The sequence below is a fragment of the Stegodyphus dumicola genome, chromosome X1 (genome assembly GCF_044657685.1).
Source record: "Stegodyphus dumicola isolate Sdum_Otavi_A_Nest chromosome X1, ASM4465768v1".
NCBI lineage: Eukaryota > Metazoa > Arthropoda > Arachnida > Araneae > Eresidae > Stegodyphus > Stegodyphus dumicola.
Window position 1 is genome coordinate 193,551,170 of NC_140780.1, and position 20,450 is coordinate 193,571,619.

The window sequence follows — 20,450 nt, forward strand, 5'->3', positions numbered from 1 at the left end:
CATCTCCTGGTATATCACCGAATCTCCCGCTTTTTAATTTTTAGCTGTTACCTAAGAAAATAATTAAGATACAATAACACGCCGAACAAATATTAATTTAGAAGTCAAACAACAAAAATCAGTGTTAATGCGCTTCTGCAGCTGAGGATGATGGTTCGGTAAAACCATCGAAACTAGTCCTGTAAAAATTTGAAAATATAACGCTGATTTTGGTTGTTTGACTTCTAAATTAACACAAGAAAATTTTTTTTCCAGCAACAAATGAATTTTATTGAATGAAAAAAACTTTAATTGTGCAATTTTTATTTTCCCATTCCTATTTGGAGGTCCTTTGAAGCATTTGCCACACAGCATGAAAATCTAGTTTTCTTGCTAAAATCTGTCTATTTTTCCAGATTTCAAAGGTTGGCAGCTATTTAATGAAAACAGAACATAGTTTTGGGGCTTTAAAACTTTTTAATATAAATTATTCCATTTGCTTAACATTAATAAACAGTTTAAATAGTTGTTTTATATATTAGATATCTTAGTGACCTGTCTGTAATATGAAAGCATTGCAATACTACAGTGAATCCCTTTTGATATGTACCACCCACAGTTGAAGATGATTTTGGTGTTTCGTGAAGGTGTCCAGTTTAGAGAAATGATATTCAGTACCTGATGTTTGTCTATGTTTTTAGTAATATTGGTTGCATACACAGTTATCATGAGAGGATTCATTGTATTTTTCACTTAAAATATTATTATTTTGCATGTGTGATTACTTGAAGTGCTGAGCTCTTCTTACATTATTGTGTCTACTGCCAAACTTTGACAGATATACAGACATGTTTAAATTTACAAAATTTTCAAGAGCACACATATCATTATTCAAAAACACGATTTATGAAATAAATACATTGCTGTCGATAAAAGAAACTCATTTAAAGCAAATTATTTAGTAAACAAATTAAGAGATTATAGTATAAATATTCTGAATTTTCTTTACAGTACCTGCTATTCATGTTCGAATTTTTTAAGACTTATATTCAAATATATCAAACGAGTACCTTTATTGAATTTTTGTTTTTTCTGCTTTTATCCATAAGTTAAATAACTCTTGCTAACAGTTGAACATTTCCTTATTGAACAAGATATTAGCAGAAAGGGGATACAAATGGGAGTGTATGCATTCACTAATCCGGAGGATCTGAGAATTGAAGAATTGTCTGCTAACTGAGGTTTGACTGCATACACAAACAAACATGCACTGAATTTAAAAAAAAAAAAAAAAAAAAACTTTCTGCTATACATTTGCCAATTATCATAATTAACATAAATTAGTGGCAATGATAATAATGATTTCAGTAAAAAACATTGTGCATTAGTTGAAAAGTGGGGAATAGAAGTATTTTTATGACACTGATTTAACATACAAGAAAAGAGAGGGAAAACACTTGGGGATAGGAAACATTCAAACATTTAGTTATTATTCCAAAGATAAATATTATTTTTATTGTTTTCAATGACTAAAATACTATGCTAAATTTATTATAATGAATAAAATCAGGTATTTTCAATATTTTGTCTTTAAACACAAAAGTGAGGCAAGAAATGTATTCGACATAGTGGTAACAAACATAATAAAGAGCTAATTTTGTCATTCTTTTCTTGTATGATGCCTGGAAGGAAGGATTATGAACCAAGAAAAGGTAAATTTAAGGTTGAGGGACCTCTCTGTTAGCATGCATAGGAAAAAAAAATCTCAATCTTTTGATGTCAGAAAATTTATTATTTTTTATTGGAATTAAGGAAAGATCTCTCAGAAAAATAGGCAAACTTTTGCATGTAAGCATATTTATTGTTCATACTGTGAATCCATGTTTCACTGAAAGTGAAAAAAAGGTAGATCATTTCATCTATTACCTGTAATTCTAAAATCAGTGCATTCAGATTAACTTCGTTTAGCAAGATTACTAATCCAGAAATTTTTGCGAATATTTTAAGATATGATATTCATGGCCAAATAGTCATTCCTTAGCACAGTAGATCAAAAAGAGTGATCACAGTTTCCTCAGATCTAAGTTAAAAGGCCTAACGATTTCTTTTAATTGGGTTACATTTGAAGATGAAAGTATATTCATTATGTTTGAAAATGATGAAAAGCAAACAATAGGTCAAAAACACAATACTGAACTTCAAACGGAGAAGCTTACTCCTTCAATAAAACATGATGGATAAGGCCTACCACTTGTAGTTCCAAACTGAGTGCTTGTGGTGCTAGAAATCTGCATTTCCCTGATGCCAAAATAAATAAATTTATGTGTTTAAATATTTTATATCAAAACTTGAAACAGAACACTAAAAAAGGTCATACTATCTTCATCAGTACATCCCAAGCATACTAATCTTATTTGCAAAGTGTGGACTGACCACATGTAATCAAAATGCCTGCAGAATGTACAGATCTTAATACTATTGAGCAAATTTGGGATCATGTGCAATATAGAATTAATAAGTTTAAAATTTCCAACAGAAATTACTTTAAAGAAAAACTTACTACAGAATGGGGGAAAAATAGCGCATTTCAGCCACCATCTTGTGAAATACATGCCTGGAAGACTCACTGAAATCAGAAAAAAGAACAGAAGCCATAAAGTATTTTTTAAACATGTTTGTATACCCTAATGTATTTTTTACCATTACTTTTCTTGTTTGTACAAAAGACAAGTATAATTTAATATTTATTTAAAATAACATTTAATTAATTTTAAGATTTAAAAATTTTTCTAACACTAAGAACTGGCATACAAGAAAAGTATTTAACTCAATTATTTAATTAAAATTTTAAGAAGATGTTTGTTGTGCTCCAATACATTTCTGACTTAACTGTATATAAGAGAAGGAACAATCTGCTTTTATCCATAAGAAATCAAGGAACTGTCCTCAAATCCCTGGTAAATTAAAACATTAAGATAACAATAATTAAAATACTACTTGCACTAAAACAATTTATTCAGCAGACAAATTAACTGCTTACATGCTAAATATATTCCATTTAGTCTTAGTAATACAATATCAATCTGAAATTTTCTGATTATGTGAATATTTGACACAGAAAGCATTATATTAAACATCAACTACAGCACTGCATTTCAGAAACATGTAACTTATATGCACAGTGTGAAAGCAAAATGAGCTAAGGGCTAAATGTGACATGTTTCTTATGTAGTAAATTACCCCTGAGCGGCATGACTGCTTTTATCTGGTCATGAGATTTTTTGTCTTTTGGTATATATATTTTGCTTTGTTGACTTCTTGAATGATGTAAATAATATTTTAATGACTAGAAGTTTATGATAACAGAGACTAAAAATGCAATTATGCATATTTAGCTACGATATCAATACAAGTCTTCATGAGTAGATCCAAAAAACGGTGCTGCTCCAGATGGTTAAAAAACCACTACTTTTTACTATAATACCATCAAGTACCTCAGTTACACCAAAATGAATGCACTGTTAGCAGCAGGGAAAAAATATTAGAAGTAATACTATCACAAAATAGACAGCATTTAAAAGAAAATCGATTACACTAAGACACCTTTAAAAAGAAGTATTTCCAGGTGAAGGGAAATAAGGTAAGCAATTGTGACAATAGAAATGCAATTAAAAAGAACTGAAGCCATAAAGGATTAAACCTATCATGTTAAAGCATGTAAAGCTCTACCCCGTGGGGCTTTCAACCAGGGGAAGGAATTTTATAGTTTCAGGGGGGGGGGGTGCAGCAGTCTTTTACTTGACTGTTCAATATTTAGTTTTCATTTATGGATATAAAAAATTACTTTTATTCAAGTTTTGGTATTAATCAACATTTTCTATACTTTTTTGTTTAATTCATAAGACATGCTAAAGTAAATCTAAATAAATGTATGCATGTAATTTTCAAATCCTGAAAAGAAAGGGGGATGATCTAGCAATCGTGAAAAGGGTGCATGGGGTAAAATAGGTTAAGAACCACCGCTTGATTGCATATTACATATTTTGCATAATCAATCATAAGACAAGGAAGTAATCATTTAATTAATACCTTATCTCTTAAGATACATTACTTTTTAACAAATAAATATATTTTGTCTAAGGGTATTGCTACAACACTTTTTGCTAAGTGCACTTGTTAATGACGACACATGATAGCAGTGAAATTGATGGCATTTAAAGCGGAATAAACTCGTTAATAACTAATTACTAAATTTTCTCTTCTTCAATACTCTGACTCATATGAAAGGGAGTAATTACTGACAAAATTAGAAATTAATGCTAAAGTGAAAATCATGATGAATTATGAGGCAATCAATATTACTCCACTACACTGATGCATGTTCATCCATTTTGGGAGAGTGTTGAAAATTCATTTTTTCCCTTGTGGCTGCAATGAGCAGAAGAAATTAAAGTATATAATCCCACAGAGAATCCACAAAAAGTTGCGGTGAAGACTGTGTGCTCTCCCAATGTGCCTTGTGTATGTGACCAACAGCTGTGAATCATTCTAGAGTGATGTGGTGATTTCAAGGCATGGAAATCTGCAGTGGTATAAAGCTATGAAAGACTAGATTGTATTAGGAATCTAGCACAGTGTCGCAGATAATTTATTATGCTGCTAAGTATCTGCCTGACTAAATGAACTAACTGTCAAGTAGACTCATGTTGTACCAGTCAAGTGCATTCATCTGTTATTCATCATATGGTTTTACTAATGTGTCAGTCTGGACATGATATGTTCATCGATTTTGTTAATCTCAAGGCTAGCACCCATTAAATCTTATGTCTTCAACTTATAGCAAGCATAGGATAGGGATCCATGTTTTTGTACTACTGCATATCACTTTTACAAACCTTCAAAATTCAAATCAACAAATGAAATTGTCAAAATTCTATTTATTTATATAGCTAACATACATTTTTAGAATATATTGACATAATAATAGAATATATTGGCATAGTAACTGATACAGATTTTACAAATTGTGTTCAATAGTTATTAGTGGGAAGAGTGCATTATTTACTATGCAGAATTATAGATGCAATCAAAAGATTGAGTCACATTTGAATTATGTAGAAAGCATTAAATGAAAAGTTATAGTGAAAATAGCCTATTTTGTATTAAGTTTTGAACTTCAAAAATGTTTTATGAAGTGATTATCTACATGAAATTTGCTATCGAATCTTGTTTACTATAGGTGAAAAATAACAGGATTTGTGCATGTTATTTCAGGATAATAACAGGATTTGTGCATGTAATCAGCTGTCTGACAATAGTGTAAAATTTTTTCATCTTTTCTTCAGATATGGGGTTTGTGCTAAGTCCTTTCTTGAATGTTTCAATGAGAAGTTAGGTTACTTTATTATAACAAAGCACATGATGGCAATCTGCCTAAGGCAAACAACAAATTATCTACGTGTTCTTGCGAATAAACAAACTTCACGGACAGGAATCCCAGCTAAAAGCTGCTATATGTGGCAAGGAGGGTAGTCTAGAAAAAACGCCACCTTGATGGTACAAATTCCTTTTGCTGAGTATCCATGGTCCTATTACCAGGTCCTGACAGACTTCAAAAAGTTCTCCTTAGTACCACCATTGAACTGAGCCCAAGCGATCACCACTCTCTGTTCTCAGTGCTATTAGTGGGCTGTAGCCTCTATTCATCTGAAAGTCTGGTCATCTAAATAGTAACTGCCAGTACTATGTGGGTTGCCTCATCTCCAATTCGAGACTAATGCAGGGCTTACACTAACAAAGCCTGTGGGTCAATTGGGTTACTGAAGTCAGGACTACCTGCTTAAAACCACAGATTATGGGGAATTGAAAGGCACGATGTTTTTTATCCCCAATGCTGAGACTACTAAAGTACAGATCCAAGTCAGTGCACTAAACAACCATTCGGAGGGGGAAGTGATACCCTTCAGAGGACTTCCTTAGCAAAACTGGCTCGTATTCATGGGAGAAACCCCTGAAAACCCAGCCATGCAGCCAGCCCAATCAACAGAGTTGGAACCCGGGCCAAACTACCAGCATTCAGCAGCCTTAATCACAACTACTGATGAGGCATTTTAATGAGAGAATGCTATGATACATTTAATGCACTAACAATCATTTAATAAATATCAGTATTTAGTCAAAAAACTTCCTTGTGACTGGAGCAATGAATGCTTAATAATCTAAAGCTTTAATATGAGCATATTACTTGCCTTAAAAATATTTATTAATGTTGCTATTAAAATACAGTATTCAAATATAAAACTTAATTATTTACTTGATTAATAACTATGTTAACTTTCTAAGGCGAGGCACAAATCATACTGTAACTAACAGATGCAATGTTAAATGTGCACAAATCATACTGTAACTAACAGAATCCAGATAAAACGTTTTACCTTCAAAGAAATTTGATTTTTATAGTTTCAAGATTTACTTCAAAAAGGCAAACATTTTTATATGAAAATTTGATATAACAACATCAGAAGGATTGTTCCTTCATAAACAGTATTAGAATCTGATTCTTCTAAAACTTGTATCATGCTGTTGAACAGTTTTTCTTCAAAACTCTTTTTTTTTTTTTAAGAACCAGTCTGAATGACAGGTTTCTATCACAATTACTTATGTTAATGCAAAAAAGTGCATGTGTTACATATAGGTGAATCAATCAGAAGAAATGAAGGTTGGTTGCTAGGATTACAGTAAAGTATATGAAGGCTAGCTGCTACAAGTAGAAATGCCTTTGTGGATGACCTTTTAAGGAAACTGACTCAAGTTCACGTTAAACATGGGAAAATCATGAAAATCCCTTACATTTAACCTGTTTGCTAGCATCCAAACTTACAAAAAGAAAAGGGATCATGAAACACAGTACATAGTTATGAAAAATTTCTAGAATCTAAGATTCCTCAAAATATTTTGTTCGATGTGCATTCTACATTTTAATGAATGTCAGGATCTGAATTTTCAAAGTCATTTTATTTTTAATAATACTTAATATATCATTTTCTGGACTATCAAGAACACTGGTAATGCAGCATTATTATTTCTGAGATTAGCTTCTAACCTACTGATATTAATTTTTTGAAGGGGGAGGTGGTTTTAAGGCACAACCCACTTTTAGAGATGTTTATATAAGGACAAATGAGTCTTAGAATCGAAGAAATTCTGCTGTATTTAGACATATAACAATTTCTTTAAAAAGATTAATTAATTTTTCTGCAGATGAGTATATAAGATTTTAAGTTATAGAATTCCATTTTTATTAAAATATTTTGGGTTCAAGTTTTTGTGTATGTTTATCCAGATATCATGTATCACTTTATAAAACAGATAAATTTTTTATATATTAAAAATTATTTAATGGTATTCATTAGGTAAATACAAGGGTATTATAAACATATAATTAATGAAATAAATATTTAAGATCCCTTTGAAAGATTTATATTTCGCAGCAGCTTGTCACAAAATGATTTTCCTCTTGATATGTGGTATTTTATTATATCCTGTAACAAAATACACTCCAATCAATCTCAGAAATACTTTGTCTAAGACAGAGTGACTACAATCATTATTAATATTGTTTACAGTGCAAATATATGTTTACAGCATTAAAAACAATCTAATTTCACGATAAAAAATTATCCCTAGAAAGTAAAGTTAATTAACTTACTTAATCCAACTCTTTGCCCCTTAAATGTGACTCATGAAATAACATGTAATAATTTTATTTTTGTAATATCATTCCACCTTGAAACAGAAATTTTGCTGTATGTTGCTTCTCTAAATATAAGCCATTTCATTTTCTCAATTACATTATATGTACAGAAATATTAAATAATTTGAAACTGTGGACTGTTTCTGCAATTTATTACCAAGATGATACCGCATATTGAACAGGTTATAGCTATTGGGACAAGAGACAGACAAATACATCAAAAGCATGCTGTGCTGATGTACCTTAAATTTTACAGAATGATGCATGTTTATTTATAACATGCATAAGAAGAAAAAAACATAGTCAATGAGTAAATAAATAATAATAAAATGCATCCAGTATACATTTAACAAGCTGATTAAATAATTTAGGGTTATCCTGCATCTTCGTCTGTTTGGTCCTAATGTCGGTTATAAAGAAAAACTAAACTACAGCTTTTTTAAGCAAAAACTCAAGCTAAATCGACAGCTTATTTTAAATAACTTTTGTGTATCAATATGTAGTTCCTGCAAAAAATACTATTTTAAAATTCAATCCATCTTATTGGCTTCAGAATGGAATTAAAAGCCTGTTATTTTTCAAATCACTGGGTTATTCTACACTTAAAAAGATTTTTCAGACTTTATTTCTTTTTTAAAAGTTTATTTCTAAAAAAATTAGTTGATAAACCAGAATCAGGGAAAGTAATGGTAATCAGAAGAAAATAATTTTTTTTTTTTTTTTAACTATGATTATGGACAGCTGTGCTGTACAAAATTCAAAACCTGTATGCCATAGGAACATACCTTTTCAAATATAATGCAAAAGTAACATGAAATATTTGTTAGTAGTGATGCTAAATAATCACATCAATTATAAAATATAAACCACTATTAAATTACTTGAATGTGTTTTTGCGTTCAAAAGCTTTTACTGCTGTTAAAGTAATATAAATACATACTTTTAAATCTACATTTAAAACTGTACATTTTGTTCCTTTTAATTAGACCAATTTGTTGATATAAAATGTTTAGTACTCTAGACATTGAAAATTTTTAAGATTTCTGGTGAGTAAATAGGATATACAAACAAATACAAATGCATTAATTATTACAAGGACATTAATATATACTTATAATATCCGTAATAAGAGTGGATATTTAAAATTATGAAGTAAAAAAATTATTATAGCACTACTTCACTATTTCAACTCTTCAGCATGTCTATATTCCAGATGATTAACTTTCTTTAAAATTAAGTTTGATCCAATATATTGTGTTATGGAGAAAAAAACATACTTCCTGGGCACTGCAAAAAGAATAACTGCTTATGTCAATAAAAATTAATCTCTCTTCCAGTAAAATGCGCTTCCTGATGCAACAATTTTTTTAGCAAAAGATGGCTGCCAACTTACAAAATAGAACCTCATTATATTAGCAATATCTCATAATTAATTATTATCTTGTGAATGTATGAGCAATATGTGAAAAGAAAATTAAGTACATCTTCCTGAATGTGCAAACGTTTCTGATAATTAACAAAGCTTTGAAGAAGAATTTGACATTCCGACATGCGAACAGGCTTCACAAAGTGCTAGAAGCCATTTTAGCCATTATTATTATAACTCTTAAACAGAGTTAGCTAATTTAATTAAACTGTAGTAAATTTTGCAGTATTTCAAAATCTAAGAAGAAATGCCAGCAGTACAGTACTGAAGTATCTGAAATATGGGTTTACAATCTCTTCTAAAACCCGTCATTATCTATGTGTTTAAATTTGACAAAACGTTTTTTTGAATGAAGCCTTTTAGGCTACAACGCTGAGAAAAGGGGATAAGATACAATGCTGAGAAAAGGGGATAAGAATTATCATACGTTCAAGGACTGTAAAAAATATTTAAAACAGCCCACTATAACAATTTTTCCATCATCTTCTAAAGACACTGATGATGGACTGATTAATATTTCATTGTTATGATATATTTCATTGTTTCATCACCTGATATAATATTTCATTATTAACTGCAAAAGCAGAAAAACTACACATAATTGTCAAGGAATTAATTTGCCAGAAGTCAAAGAGATAATTTAAAACTGTTCTTCATTATAAGAAACTGTCAGATGTCATAAGAAAAATTTCTCTGAATAATAATTATGTCAAAGAATAGATGAAATGGCTAATGCTAAAATATCACTATGCAATTAATTAAAGAATTGAAAATTTTCCATTTAACTTGATGAGTCAGCTCTATCAAATAACAAAGCCCTACTCTTAGCATACATTCAATTCATAAAAGTAAAAATTTGTCAAGATTTATAGTCTGCTAAAAATTTGAACTGATATAATGGGAAAATTGATATTTAATACCATGAACAAGTTTGTTCAAGAGAAAGAAATTCCTATACATAATTTTTTGTCAGCTGCTACTGATGAGCTCCAGAAATGACAGGGCATCATAAAGGTTTCGTGGTGCATTTGAAACAAGCATTACAAAATGCATTCGCTGTACATAATGTTATTCATCATCAGTATTTGGTTACAAAAAAATCAGAATTGATATCTGCATACATCTTTCATTACATTATTAGAGAAATCAGCTAGATTAGAAGCAATTCATTGCATGACAGATGATTTGGCCAACTTTGTAGTGAAAATAATGAAGCTTATAATCGCTTGCTGCTGCACACAGAAGTTCATTGCCTCTCAAATGTTATTTGAACCATTTTTTAATCAACTTGTATTTGACTCAGTACCGTCTACTTTGAAAACAGAGACCAAAAAAAAAAAAAAAAAAAAAAAAAAAAAAAAAAAAAACCAGCATGAAAACTTGATTGCATTATGCATTCAAAGATGACATCCCTTATTTGACAGACCTGTTTAAAATATTTAATGAAGTCAGTTTACAGCTGCAAGGTGATGAGTTGAATTGAAACAGAAAAAAAAAAAAAAAAAAAAAAAGAAGTCAGCTGGTTTTGTGGGAAAATTTCTTCTGCTCAAACGAATTCTACATAGAGGTAAATACGGCCACTTTCCCACATTATCAGCAATCTCTGTGAAAGAGGAAGATTTACTTATTTACTGCCAATACTTGGACAATTTTCATACTGAAAGCACTCGAGGGCTATCTACCTAAGCCCTCGAGTGCTTTCAGCTCTAAACTGGCTTGTATACACACAAAACACGTAGAAAACCATAAAATGCCCATGCAGCCAGCCTGTTTGCTAAGATTCGAATCCCGGACCAAACTTCCAGTGTTCAGTGACGTTGCCGCTGGTGGTACATTAATATACAGAGTTGGGTTTTACATCCTTTTGATAATGCAGATACAGCAGATTCATAAAATTTAAAGGAGGAATTCACAGAATTTACAACTAATGAAGAAAAAGTGAAATTCGGAAATGGATACCAAGAGTTCTGGCTTCAAAACTCAGTATCAGCTTTCTACCCTGGATTGTGGGCAAGAGTACAGAAATATTTAGTTGCTTTTCCTTCATCACATTTGGCTGAGCATGGGTTCAGTCACTGTCTAAGAAATGGAACAGATGGCATATCATTGAATGTGGCAATTTAAGAACAGTGTTAACGAAACTGGAACCTGATTTTAACAAATTCTTGAAATTCCAACAGCCTCCAATCTAATTAATTTTTTAATTTCTTACTGATTTTGAGTTTATTTTTAAACTTTTAATAAACAATTTTTTACTTCATTTGGTTATAGTTTTAATTAATTTCTACTTTGTGATTTTTAATAGATAAATAGACAAATAAAATAGGTTTAGATAATGTACAGCAATATTTTAATATTTGGTACAATTAACTATTATGGAAGAGAGGGCAATGGATTTTTTTCTTTTTCCTTGTGAAAGGGGGTGGAGCTCCAGAAATGCTTAAGAACCTCTGTCCTAAAAGCACTTGCTGTATTTCTATGACATTCTTTTGAAGATTTGAAAAAACTGTGAGTGACAAGTAAGAGGTGTTCCTTAAGGTAAGTTTATGTCTAGGAGCCTGCCTGGCCTTTTATTATTTCTGATTTTTTCAGTCAGTTCCACAGTTTGTCTTTTATATTTTGTGAAACACCAGTGCCTGCAATGGTCTAGTGAGTCTGATAAACATTTAACCTTCATGCTGTTCGCAAATTACACACTGTGTCCATAAAGTCCTTATATGGCTTTTTATTTTAGCAACTGATGGACATATACTCCTACTTGCAGAAATGTTTTTAATGATGCAAATATTTTCATTGCGTCTAGTGGAGAGGTGAACTTTTTATTTTTTATAATTTGGGATAATTAAAAAATGGCTCTACTATTAATTTCAAAATTTGGAGTTTGGGTCTTTTTTCTGCTTTCCTTGAGGGGTCAATAAAAAAATCAATTAGAATAATTTGAGATTGATTTTTTCTCTTTAATGCTATTCAGTGATACTCTTCTGTGATTTACTAGTGCATAACATTCTTTAATTTTTAATTTTATTACATATAGTATTTCCTTGCAAATAGTTTATCAAGGACTGCAATATATTGTCAAAAGTTAATATATTGCTCTCCTTAAACAAGTATAACATATCATGGGCAACAATAACAGGGCAATTTTTATGAAGTAATTACAATACTACAATATGTCCACTCTATATCAACACAACACATACGAACATGGTAATCAAACTGATGCAGAACAACCTATAAGGCCTGTGCAGCATCCTGGATGGGCACTAATGATAGTGGTATATAAACACTATCTTTAATATATCCTCAGGGAAAGAAAATTGCTAAAGTGAAAACCAGTTGCACTTCAGCAATTTCCTTCCTTTCATAAGAGAAAAGCAGTCATACAATCCTGTAAAAATGAGGCACAGCTTAGTCTAGCAGTAGGATGCAATTATCATAATCTATGCGCATTTTGGATAATAAGCGTTTTTCTAACATGTCCTAGAATATGGCATCAATCATAGTTGGTTCAGTGACAACAAAAGGGTACAATACTTTCTCATGAAGCACCATAACAGAAAACACTGACTTTTGAAGAGTCACACTGGTGATCAGTCTGTACATATAGTTATTTAGTTGGCCAGCTATAGATGTCATGTCTCCTTACTTTGTGACTGATGTGGAAAGCAGATTTCGTAGAAACAGACATCACAGAATGATGATTTCCTTTTCATAGGATGATTTGGTCATTTCATAGGCATTTTCATCATTTTCGTAGGATGATTTCCCATGAAACCATTTTTGTCTATTTTGAACTTCATCTCCTCATAAAAGACATTATTTTCACTAAGTCTACTGCTTTAAGGACCTATAGTAATTACATGTTGTATAGTTTAAAGCACTGGCAATTATGCAACATCTTCTACCCTGTCATTTTTGGCATGCAAATTCTTTGCTTGCTATAGCCACTGATTTTGGGTGGGGGCTTAGCTAAAATACCTCATGCACTCATGAACTTTTTCTATGCTGCCAACAAACACACAAGGTAAATAAGGGCTTTTGCCTTTAACCAAAAACATTTCCTCAAATAGTTCATATCATATGGTTATGTTATTCACATTTCAAAATTGAGCATATAGGAAGCCGTTGAGATGCCAACTTTTGAAACTAGCCTCATGTCTTCGCAATATGTAGGAGAAAACTGTTCATAACACGTATGAGAAATTTGGACAGTTACTGCTCATGATGGGATAGACTGCAAGGTGGAAAATAAATTTTTATTAATTTTTGAAACTGTCCTATTCTTTTGTGTATGCCTTGCATTCAGTTATTTATTTATTTATTTTCTTATGCATGATCAAAATCGAAACTAAAATACAATTTAAAGAAATAAAAATGCAGGTAATTTGCTTACCTTAGCCTTTCGCATGGTCATAAGGTTTAATGCTGGACAGCTGCAGTTATAAAAAAAAAAAAATCATCCATGAAAACATTTTTTTTTTTTTTTTTTTTTTTTTTTTATTATTGTGTGCACACTCAGACCTCATGAATTTATAGAGCACCAACATAAATAAAAAGAAACAAAGAGTCAGAAAAATATTAGGGCATGTGCAAATGTTCAAATTCCAACTAGAAGTGTTCCAATTCACATTACGCAGGGTTGATATTTCCTCCAACATCGTATTCTGAAAAAAGAATGCAACCAAAATCATAATAAGTAAAATTACTTAGTCTCTGAAGTGGTTTCACAGCTTGTCCACATAAGGTTCTTACCATAGGACTTTCTGGACAGTCTTCTCAGGAATTGCACTATCAAACATATTCAGAGAATCCAAGGAGTCTTTGTCAAAGATGAAAACCTTTTAACAAGATAGAAGGATTGTTGAACTGTTTGTTTCAACTAAAAGTCATTTCTCAATAAGCAGAATTATCTACTCATCTTCTACTTGCTGAAGGTAAAATCTTGGGTATGGCCTTAGGAAATCGCCATTCACTGTCTATATGTGAGCAACACAAGTATTTTTGTCTTGTCCACGATAAAAAATTCAAGTATTTTGGCCATACGCATTCTATACATTTACTGTTGTCACTCCCAACAAGAACAACTTGACCTACTCTGAGGGTGGTTGAGTGTTTGCACTTGGAGTAAGACTTCAACTGAGCCAGGTACTCTATCCAAATTCTTTTCATGAGGTCTTGTTCAAACTTCTGGTGATAATAAAAACATTTTTGTAAACCAGTTAAATTAAATATGTCTAATTCAGATAGAGATCTTGTGTGTACAAGGGTCACTCCGAACTTTTTCAGATACAAAGGGGTTTTTAAAGTTATACGTACAAAATTTTAGGAGTGTTCAAAGTAGTCTCCTTCAGCATCAATGCACTTCTGTAGGCGAAGTTTCCAAACATTAAATTCCTCAAGGCCATTCAATTTTTGAATCAATGGAAAAAAAGCATTTATCACTTTGATGTATTTTTGTAAAAGAAACTCAGCTGTCAGTCTTGCTAAATGAGAAGACGCATTGTCATAGTGGAGCATGAGTTCTAATATTCACTTCTTGAAGAACTACTGGAAGGCACTTAAAGATATACCAATTAGCTGTGACTATCTTTTATCCTTCCAGCTTAATGGCTTTAACCAGTCCTGTACTTCTGAAGAAAATGGCATACATTACTTTCTTCATGGCACATTGTCTTTCCACTATTGTGGGCTTGGAATCATCTCCAAAGAGCCATACTTTATGTCCCTGAAGAAATAAAAATCCACTTCACTGGGCTTAAAATACTACGGCTTTTTGCTTTTTTAAATTTTCTTTTACAAAAATGAATGTGAAAAACGTAGTGAGAACAGACTCGCATCTTTATTAAAAAATTTTTTAACTTCAACTGCCAGAGAGGATATTCAAAGTAAATAATATAATTTTTGCTGCCATTCCAAAAATATAAATATAAAACGATATAACTGTATTCATTTTCAACATTCTCCCCACCTTACAAAATGGGGATTTTGTAACATCAATATAACTTAAAGCTCTAAACTAAAATTTAAAAAGATTTTAAAAATCAATAAAGTTCATATAGTTCCAAATTTTCAATAAAATTTACAAGTACAGTTTTTGTGAAGGATGCACTTCTCTGCCAAGATGAGTTCTTCTAAAACATCTTGGATTACTTATTTCCTGTTCTTTGATAGGTGTATATTGGACCTTTTGATTGTTTTATTTTATAAATTTGCTTGTCTCCTATATTATTCCCCATGAAAGGGAGTTTATCAGAATTATTGTTTAGTTCGAAAGGGAAGAGGCATTGAACTGGCCTAAGTACAATTCCAGAGGATGTATTTAGCTTAAAAAAATGCGTGATATCTTTTCCTGGGAAGAGTTCAAGTACTCAACCCAACATCCAGTCTCTTCATTTCTTGTTATCATTTCCGGTGAGAACAATGTCATTCACTTTAATTATTCCTCTTTTACCCTTTGCAATGTTTTGGAGAAAGCCTACATATTCCTTCTTAAAAAGATTTCTAAGCCCTTCTCTAATTTGCAAATATTTCCATCTTTCTATTATGCTCGTTGAATTAATTTCATCTAAATAATACACATTACTGCCAAGTTTTGTAGGAACATAGAAGGTTTTAATGGTGACAAATCATCACCTTCCTCGACAGGTAAGTCAAAGGTCTGTTGTTCATTAGGCTTTTCCATTTGCACAGGAGGGTTAGAAATTCTTCATATCCTAAACAAGCGTATCTCACATTTTTCCAGAGAATATCCTTTAAAATTCTTATTAACCTCTCCTAAAATTCTCTCCACTATGATGCTGTGGGAGGATTGAATTTCCATTTTACTATTTTTATTAAGGTACACTTCCTTCCATATCAGCCTAATCCAATTAATTCATAGCTTTATTTAAACCTACAAAATGTGAATCATTGTCCGAGTATATGACTTCAACTCGACCTCTTCATGAATAAAATGCCTAAATGCATCTATAAAGACGTTCGTGCTCAAAAGAAGTGATTAATTCAAGATCAACAGCTCTAAAAACTGTACACGTGAAAATTACTATCCAAGCTTTTAAATTCCCTCTCAAGAAACCAGGGCCGGTGAGATAGATTCCCATCACTTAAAAAGTTTTCACCATTTTTGTCCTGTCTTCAGGTAAAGGAGGAAGAGGTACTTCTAAGGCTTACAACATATCTCTGGCATGTAACACATCTTTTTACCAGAGAACATACAGTTTTTCTACCTTTGTTAATCCAAACTCTTTCTCTCAAAATCATTAGAAGTATTCCAGCATGTTTATGTTCTAAGTGTAATTCATTTTTTCTACAATTACATTTTTTAAGCTAGCAATATACAAAATGTATATTCCAATAAATCTGAAGAATCCAAAACTCGAGATTTCATTCTTAAAATTCCATTTTCATCAACAAAAATCTGAAGTTTTTTTCAGATCAGACTTTCTTCATTCTTCTTCAAAAGCATCCTTTTGTATAAGAAAAAATAAAGTTTTTTTTTCCGCTTTCTCAAATTCTTCAACAGATATATTAGCCAGACGATTTTCATTTTTCATATAACTGGGTCAAAATCTCAACATCCAAGCAATAGTTCATAAAATCATAGAATATCTCAAAAATCTGGAGGCACGTTTAGCTAGAATAGTTTCAACAGTTAAATTCTTCGAATAAATGACAGTTCAACGTCTTTTCTCTGTCAATTTCTTTCATATCAAAATCAGGATCATTTGAAGGTCAAGTTTCTGGAGGTTTCTTCAGAAATTCAGAAATTGTCCACCATTAGGATTTTAGGAGTTGCAATGGATAGCATCCTCTTGACAATAAATCAGCAGAGTTTAAGATGCCTTGTTTATATTTCCAAAATCCTTCTTTGCTGTAATCTTGAATCTCTTTAACTTGGTTTTCTACAAAAACAGACCAATTATTTTACTTCTTTAGCCATGCTAAAATCACTGAAGAAGTCTGACCAGAAATAAGTCTTCGTGTTTATACCATTCAAGCTTTAAATAGCCAATTGATATAATCTTGCATACAGAAGTGAGGCTATTAATTCCAACTGCGGTAAAGTGATCTCTTTCAATGGTGTAAGCAGGGATTTTGCTAGGACAAGACTCAAGTTAACTTCTTCATGTTCTTCCATTCTTAAAAATACACAGACACCATACGCTAGTTTACTTGCAACACAGAAGATGTGTTAAACAGCTTGTTAAATTAATGAAACCTCTTCGTGGGATTTGGCAGTCATTCAAAAACTTTATTTCTGTAAACCATTTACTAAATTCTTTCTGAATATCTTCTGGTAGTTCCTCGTCCCAGGCAGACTTTAATTTCCAAGTCTTCTGCAAAATAAATCTTTGGAATAAGAAGAGCTGGTGAAGAAACTCCTATATTATCAAAAACTTTCTGAATGCATAAAAGGAGGATTCATCTTGTAAGAGCTTCAAACCAAGATACTACTCGGCAACCCAATTCATCTGATGGGCGGTACCACTGAAGACAAAGCACATTTTCTGGATTCTCATTCAAATCTAAGCTACTTTTCCAACCTCTAAGATTGAACCCAGCTATAGACATCAGTCTGCGGCTTCATTAATGTGTGATTCGAGTTCTTCCTCTTTAGAGACACCAATAAGACAATTATCCATATAGAATGTGCCTTTTAACTTTTTCGTGATCTTGCTTAGATGTTCAGGTAGATTTTCTCACAAATTATTTAGGCATGCTGAAAGATGAAATGGAGAACAGCAAACACCAAAAACTACTCTGTGGTGTCTAAATTCGACAATATTTCCGTTTCCCCACCACAAGAAGTGTAGGAAATCTCTATCTGCTGGATCAATTTCAATTTTTAGAAATGCCTTTTCTATATCAGAAGATAAAACGACTGCATAAATTCTAAAATTAGTTAAAACTATTAAATTTGGCCCAACTTCCAGACAATCGTTCAGAGAAGATCTAGTTTCATCTTTGTTTGATGCAACAAATACTGGCTTAATTTTCGTAGTACTGCATTCTTTAAAAACAGCTGTGTGGTAAATAATGGGTCCTTTAATTTGCATTTGTTTCAGGTACAATTTCAATTATTGCTTTTTTTTTCACCAGTCTTTAATTACATTGTCATATTTTTGAAACTCGTTTTTTTTTTTTTTTTTTTTTTTTTTTTTCAATTTCTTAGATGTATTCTGAAATCTTTTTTCAGCAGTCTTAATATTAGATTGTAAGGACAGGCAATCATCAATCCATGGAAGATGTACTACATAACAACCAGTATCTTCATTTCGTTTGGTAGTATTCTAAAAAAATTTCATGACTTCTTTATTATTTTCTTCCTGCGCAATTCTTGCAACAGGATCTGAAATGCTTAGTCTTTCTAACTTCCAAAATTTCGATGAGTATTTCATTGAAATAAGTAAACAGGAAAAAACAAATGTTGGGTCTTAACTACTACCTGACACAGTGCAAACTAAAGTGGTTCTAACAGCCACTAAATTCTTTTCAACAGAAACCACAACAGGCATTACAATTTTCGCCCAAGCATCTGTGCCTAATAATACATGGATATCTTCTGAGTAATGATTCTCTTTTAAATAAACACATATCTTAATTCCTTTACTTTTAAGGATTTGATAAATCTTATCATTTTTAAATCTTGGTACGTTAGTACAAATTTCATCAGATCCAATAACATCAAATTCAAAAACAATTATAGAATCAAGGCTTGATAACTTAGTTCTGTACATATCATGTGTTGAGAACGGAATCCTCTTACCACCGAACAATACTTGCAATAAAATTACCTTGCCCTGTGGTATCAAATTACATTCTTTGGCACATGCATTCTTAACATAACTTTTCTGAGAGCCTGAATCACATAATACTCTCAATGGATATGTTTTATTATCAACAACAATAAGTGCAATCAGAGTTTGTAAAAATGAAATGGAATACTTAGATGAAATAGATAAAGTTTTAACTAATTCTGATTCATTTTCATTCTGAGACATTTTATCATTTTCATAGTTTTTAATTTTGGAATACATTACAGAATAACGCTGATCTTTACATAATGTACATCTTACAAAAACTCGACCTTTTGAACTCATATCACCCGTTTTTAAACATTTGAAACAGACACCTTTCTTCTTCAGTATTTTATTACATTTATCAACTGAAGAATCAGCAGGTGTAACACAGTCTTGGGAATTATGACTTTTTCTATGAGAAAAAATACAAACTCTTTCTTTAATTCAAGAATTCTCTGTTGAAACTAAGGCAGCAGCCATAGGAATATCTTTATTTCTGCTGTTAATTCTTGAATTACCTTTTGTTCCACCATTAAAGGAAAATTTTCTTTCATTATTAAAAGAACCTTTTCTAAGTTTTAATCTTTCCTCACCTTCTACTTTTAAAAATTCTATTTTTAAAAATTCCAATAACTCGCATAACAATCATCAGGATTTTTAGTCGAAGCCTTTTTAGTTACCCGGTATCTTTCCTAGATCTTAAATATGTTTTCAGGAATAGCTAACTCAACTACCAGGAAAAGCATCGCTCCATATTTTTCTTTAGTTACACCTAAAGATTCTAAAGCACGTAATTGTGTTTCTAGTTTGTCATACAGTTGCAAAATTTGAATATTTTCCCCTTTTAGTAGAACTAGAGACAATAATTCACGAACATAGAATTCTATTAAAAATTCTTCCTTCCCATACCTGGATTTTAAAAGCTCTATAGCTTTCTCATAATTTTCTTTTGACGGTGGAAAACCTTCGATTCATTTTTGCACTGATGACCAAAGTTTCATACTAAGTCTCAAATATTCAAATTTAACTTCATTTGATAAAGAATGATCATTATGAATTTTTCTAAACTCTCCCTAGTAACCAATCCAGTTTCTTAAATCTCTATCTAATTTTGTTAATTTTATCTTAGGTAATTTTATCTGAGTTTTGAACCCATTCTGAGATACAGTTTCAACATCTGAGAGTACTGTTTCAGTAAAAGTTGTTTCTTTAATCTTAAGAAATCTTAATTTGTACTCACTGCATTTCACCATTTCCTGTTCCACCTTATCTTCTGTCACATTTTTATCTTTCAGAAGTTCTAAGTGAGTGGAATTTAGAGCATAAATCCTTTCATATTCTGTTTTTAATCTGTTTTTAATGCTTCAAATCTGTTCCCCTCTAATGGAGATAAGTTCTTCTAAACTATTTGTTTCAACTGTGAAGAACCGCCAAAGAACGCATTATTCTGTCGTATCCATCGTTTACCTTTAATTTGAAAGAGTCCTGTCAA

At 31.4% G+C, this 20,450-nt stretch overlaps 1 protein-coding gene across 9 annotated transcripts in view; it reads right to left on the reverse strand.

Annotated features, from left to right (window-relative positions):
- The window catches only part of LOC146993381 (LYR motif-containing protein 2), an 86,054-nt gene that overhangs the window by 33,941 nt on the left and 31,663 nt on the right, over positions 1-20,450 (reverse strand). For 4 of the 9 annotated variants that reach the window (XR_015038537.1, XR_015038536.1, XR_015038535.1 and 1 more), the window contains one exon: positions 2,540-2,605. Coding sequence is in view for 3 of the 9 variants with exons in the window: in XM_085807712.1 (XP_085663838.1) it covers positions 7,437-7,520 (84 nt within the window). In the remaining 6 variants the exon portion in view is untranslated. Of the gene's footprint in view, positions 1-675; positions 2,606-4,896; positions 7,521-20,450 lie in introns of those variants that run through there. The other 5 variants (XM_085807712.1, XM_085807714.1, XM_085807713.1 and 2 more) reach the window with 3 other exon arrangements.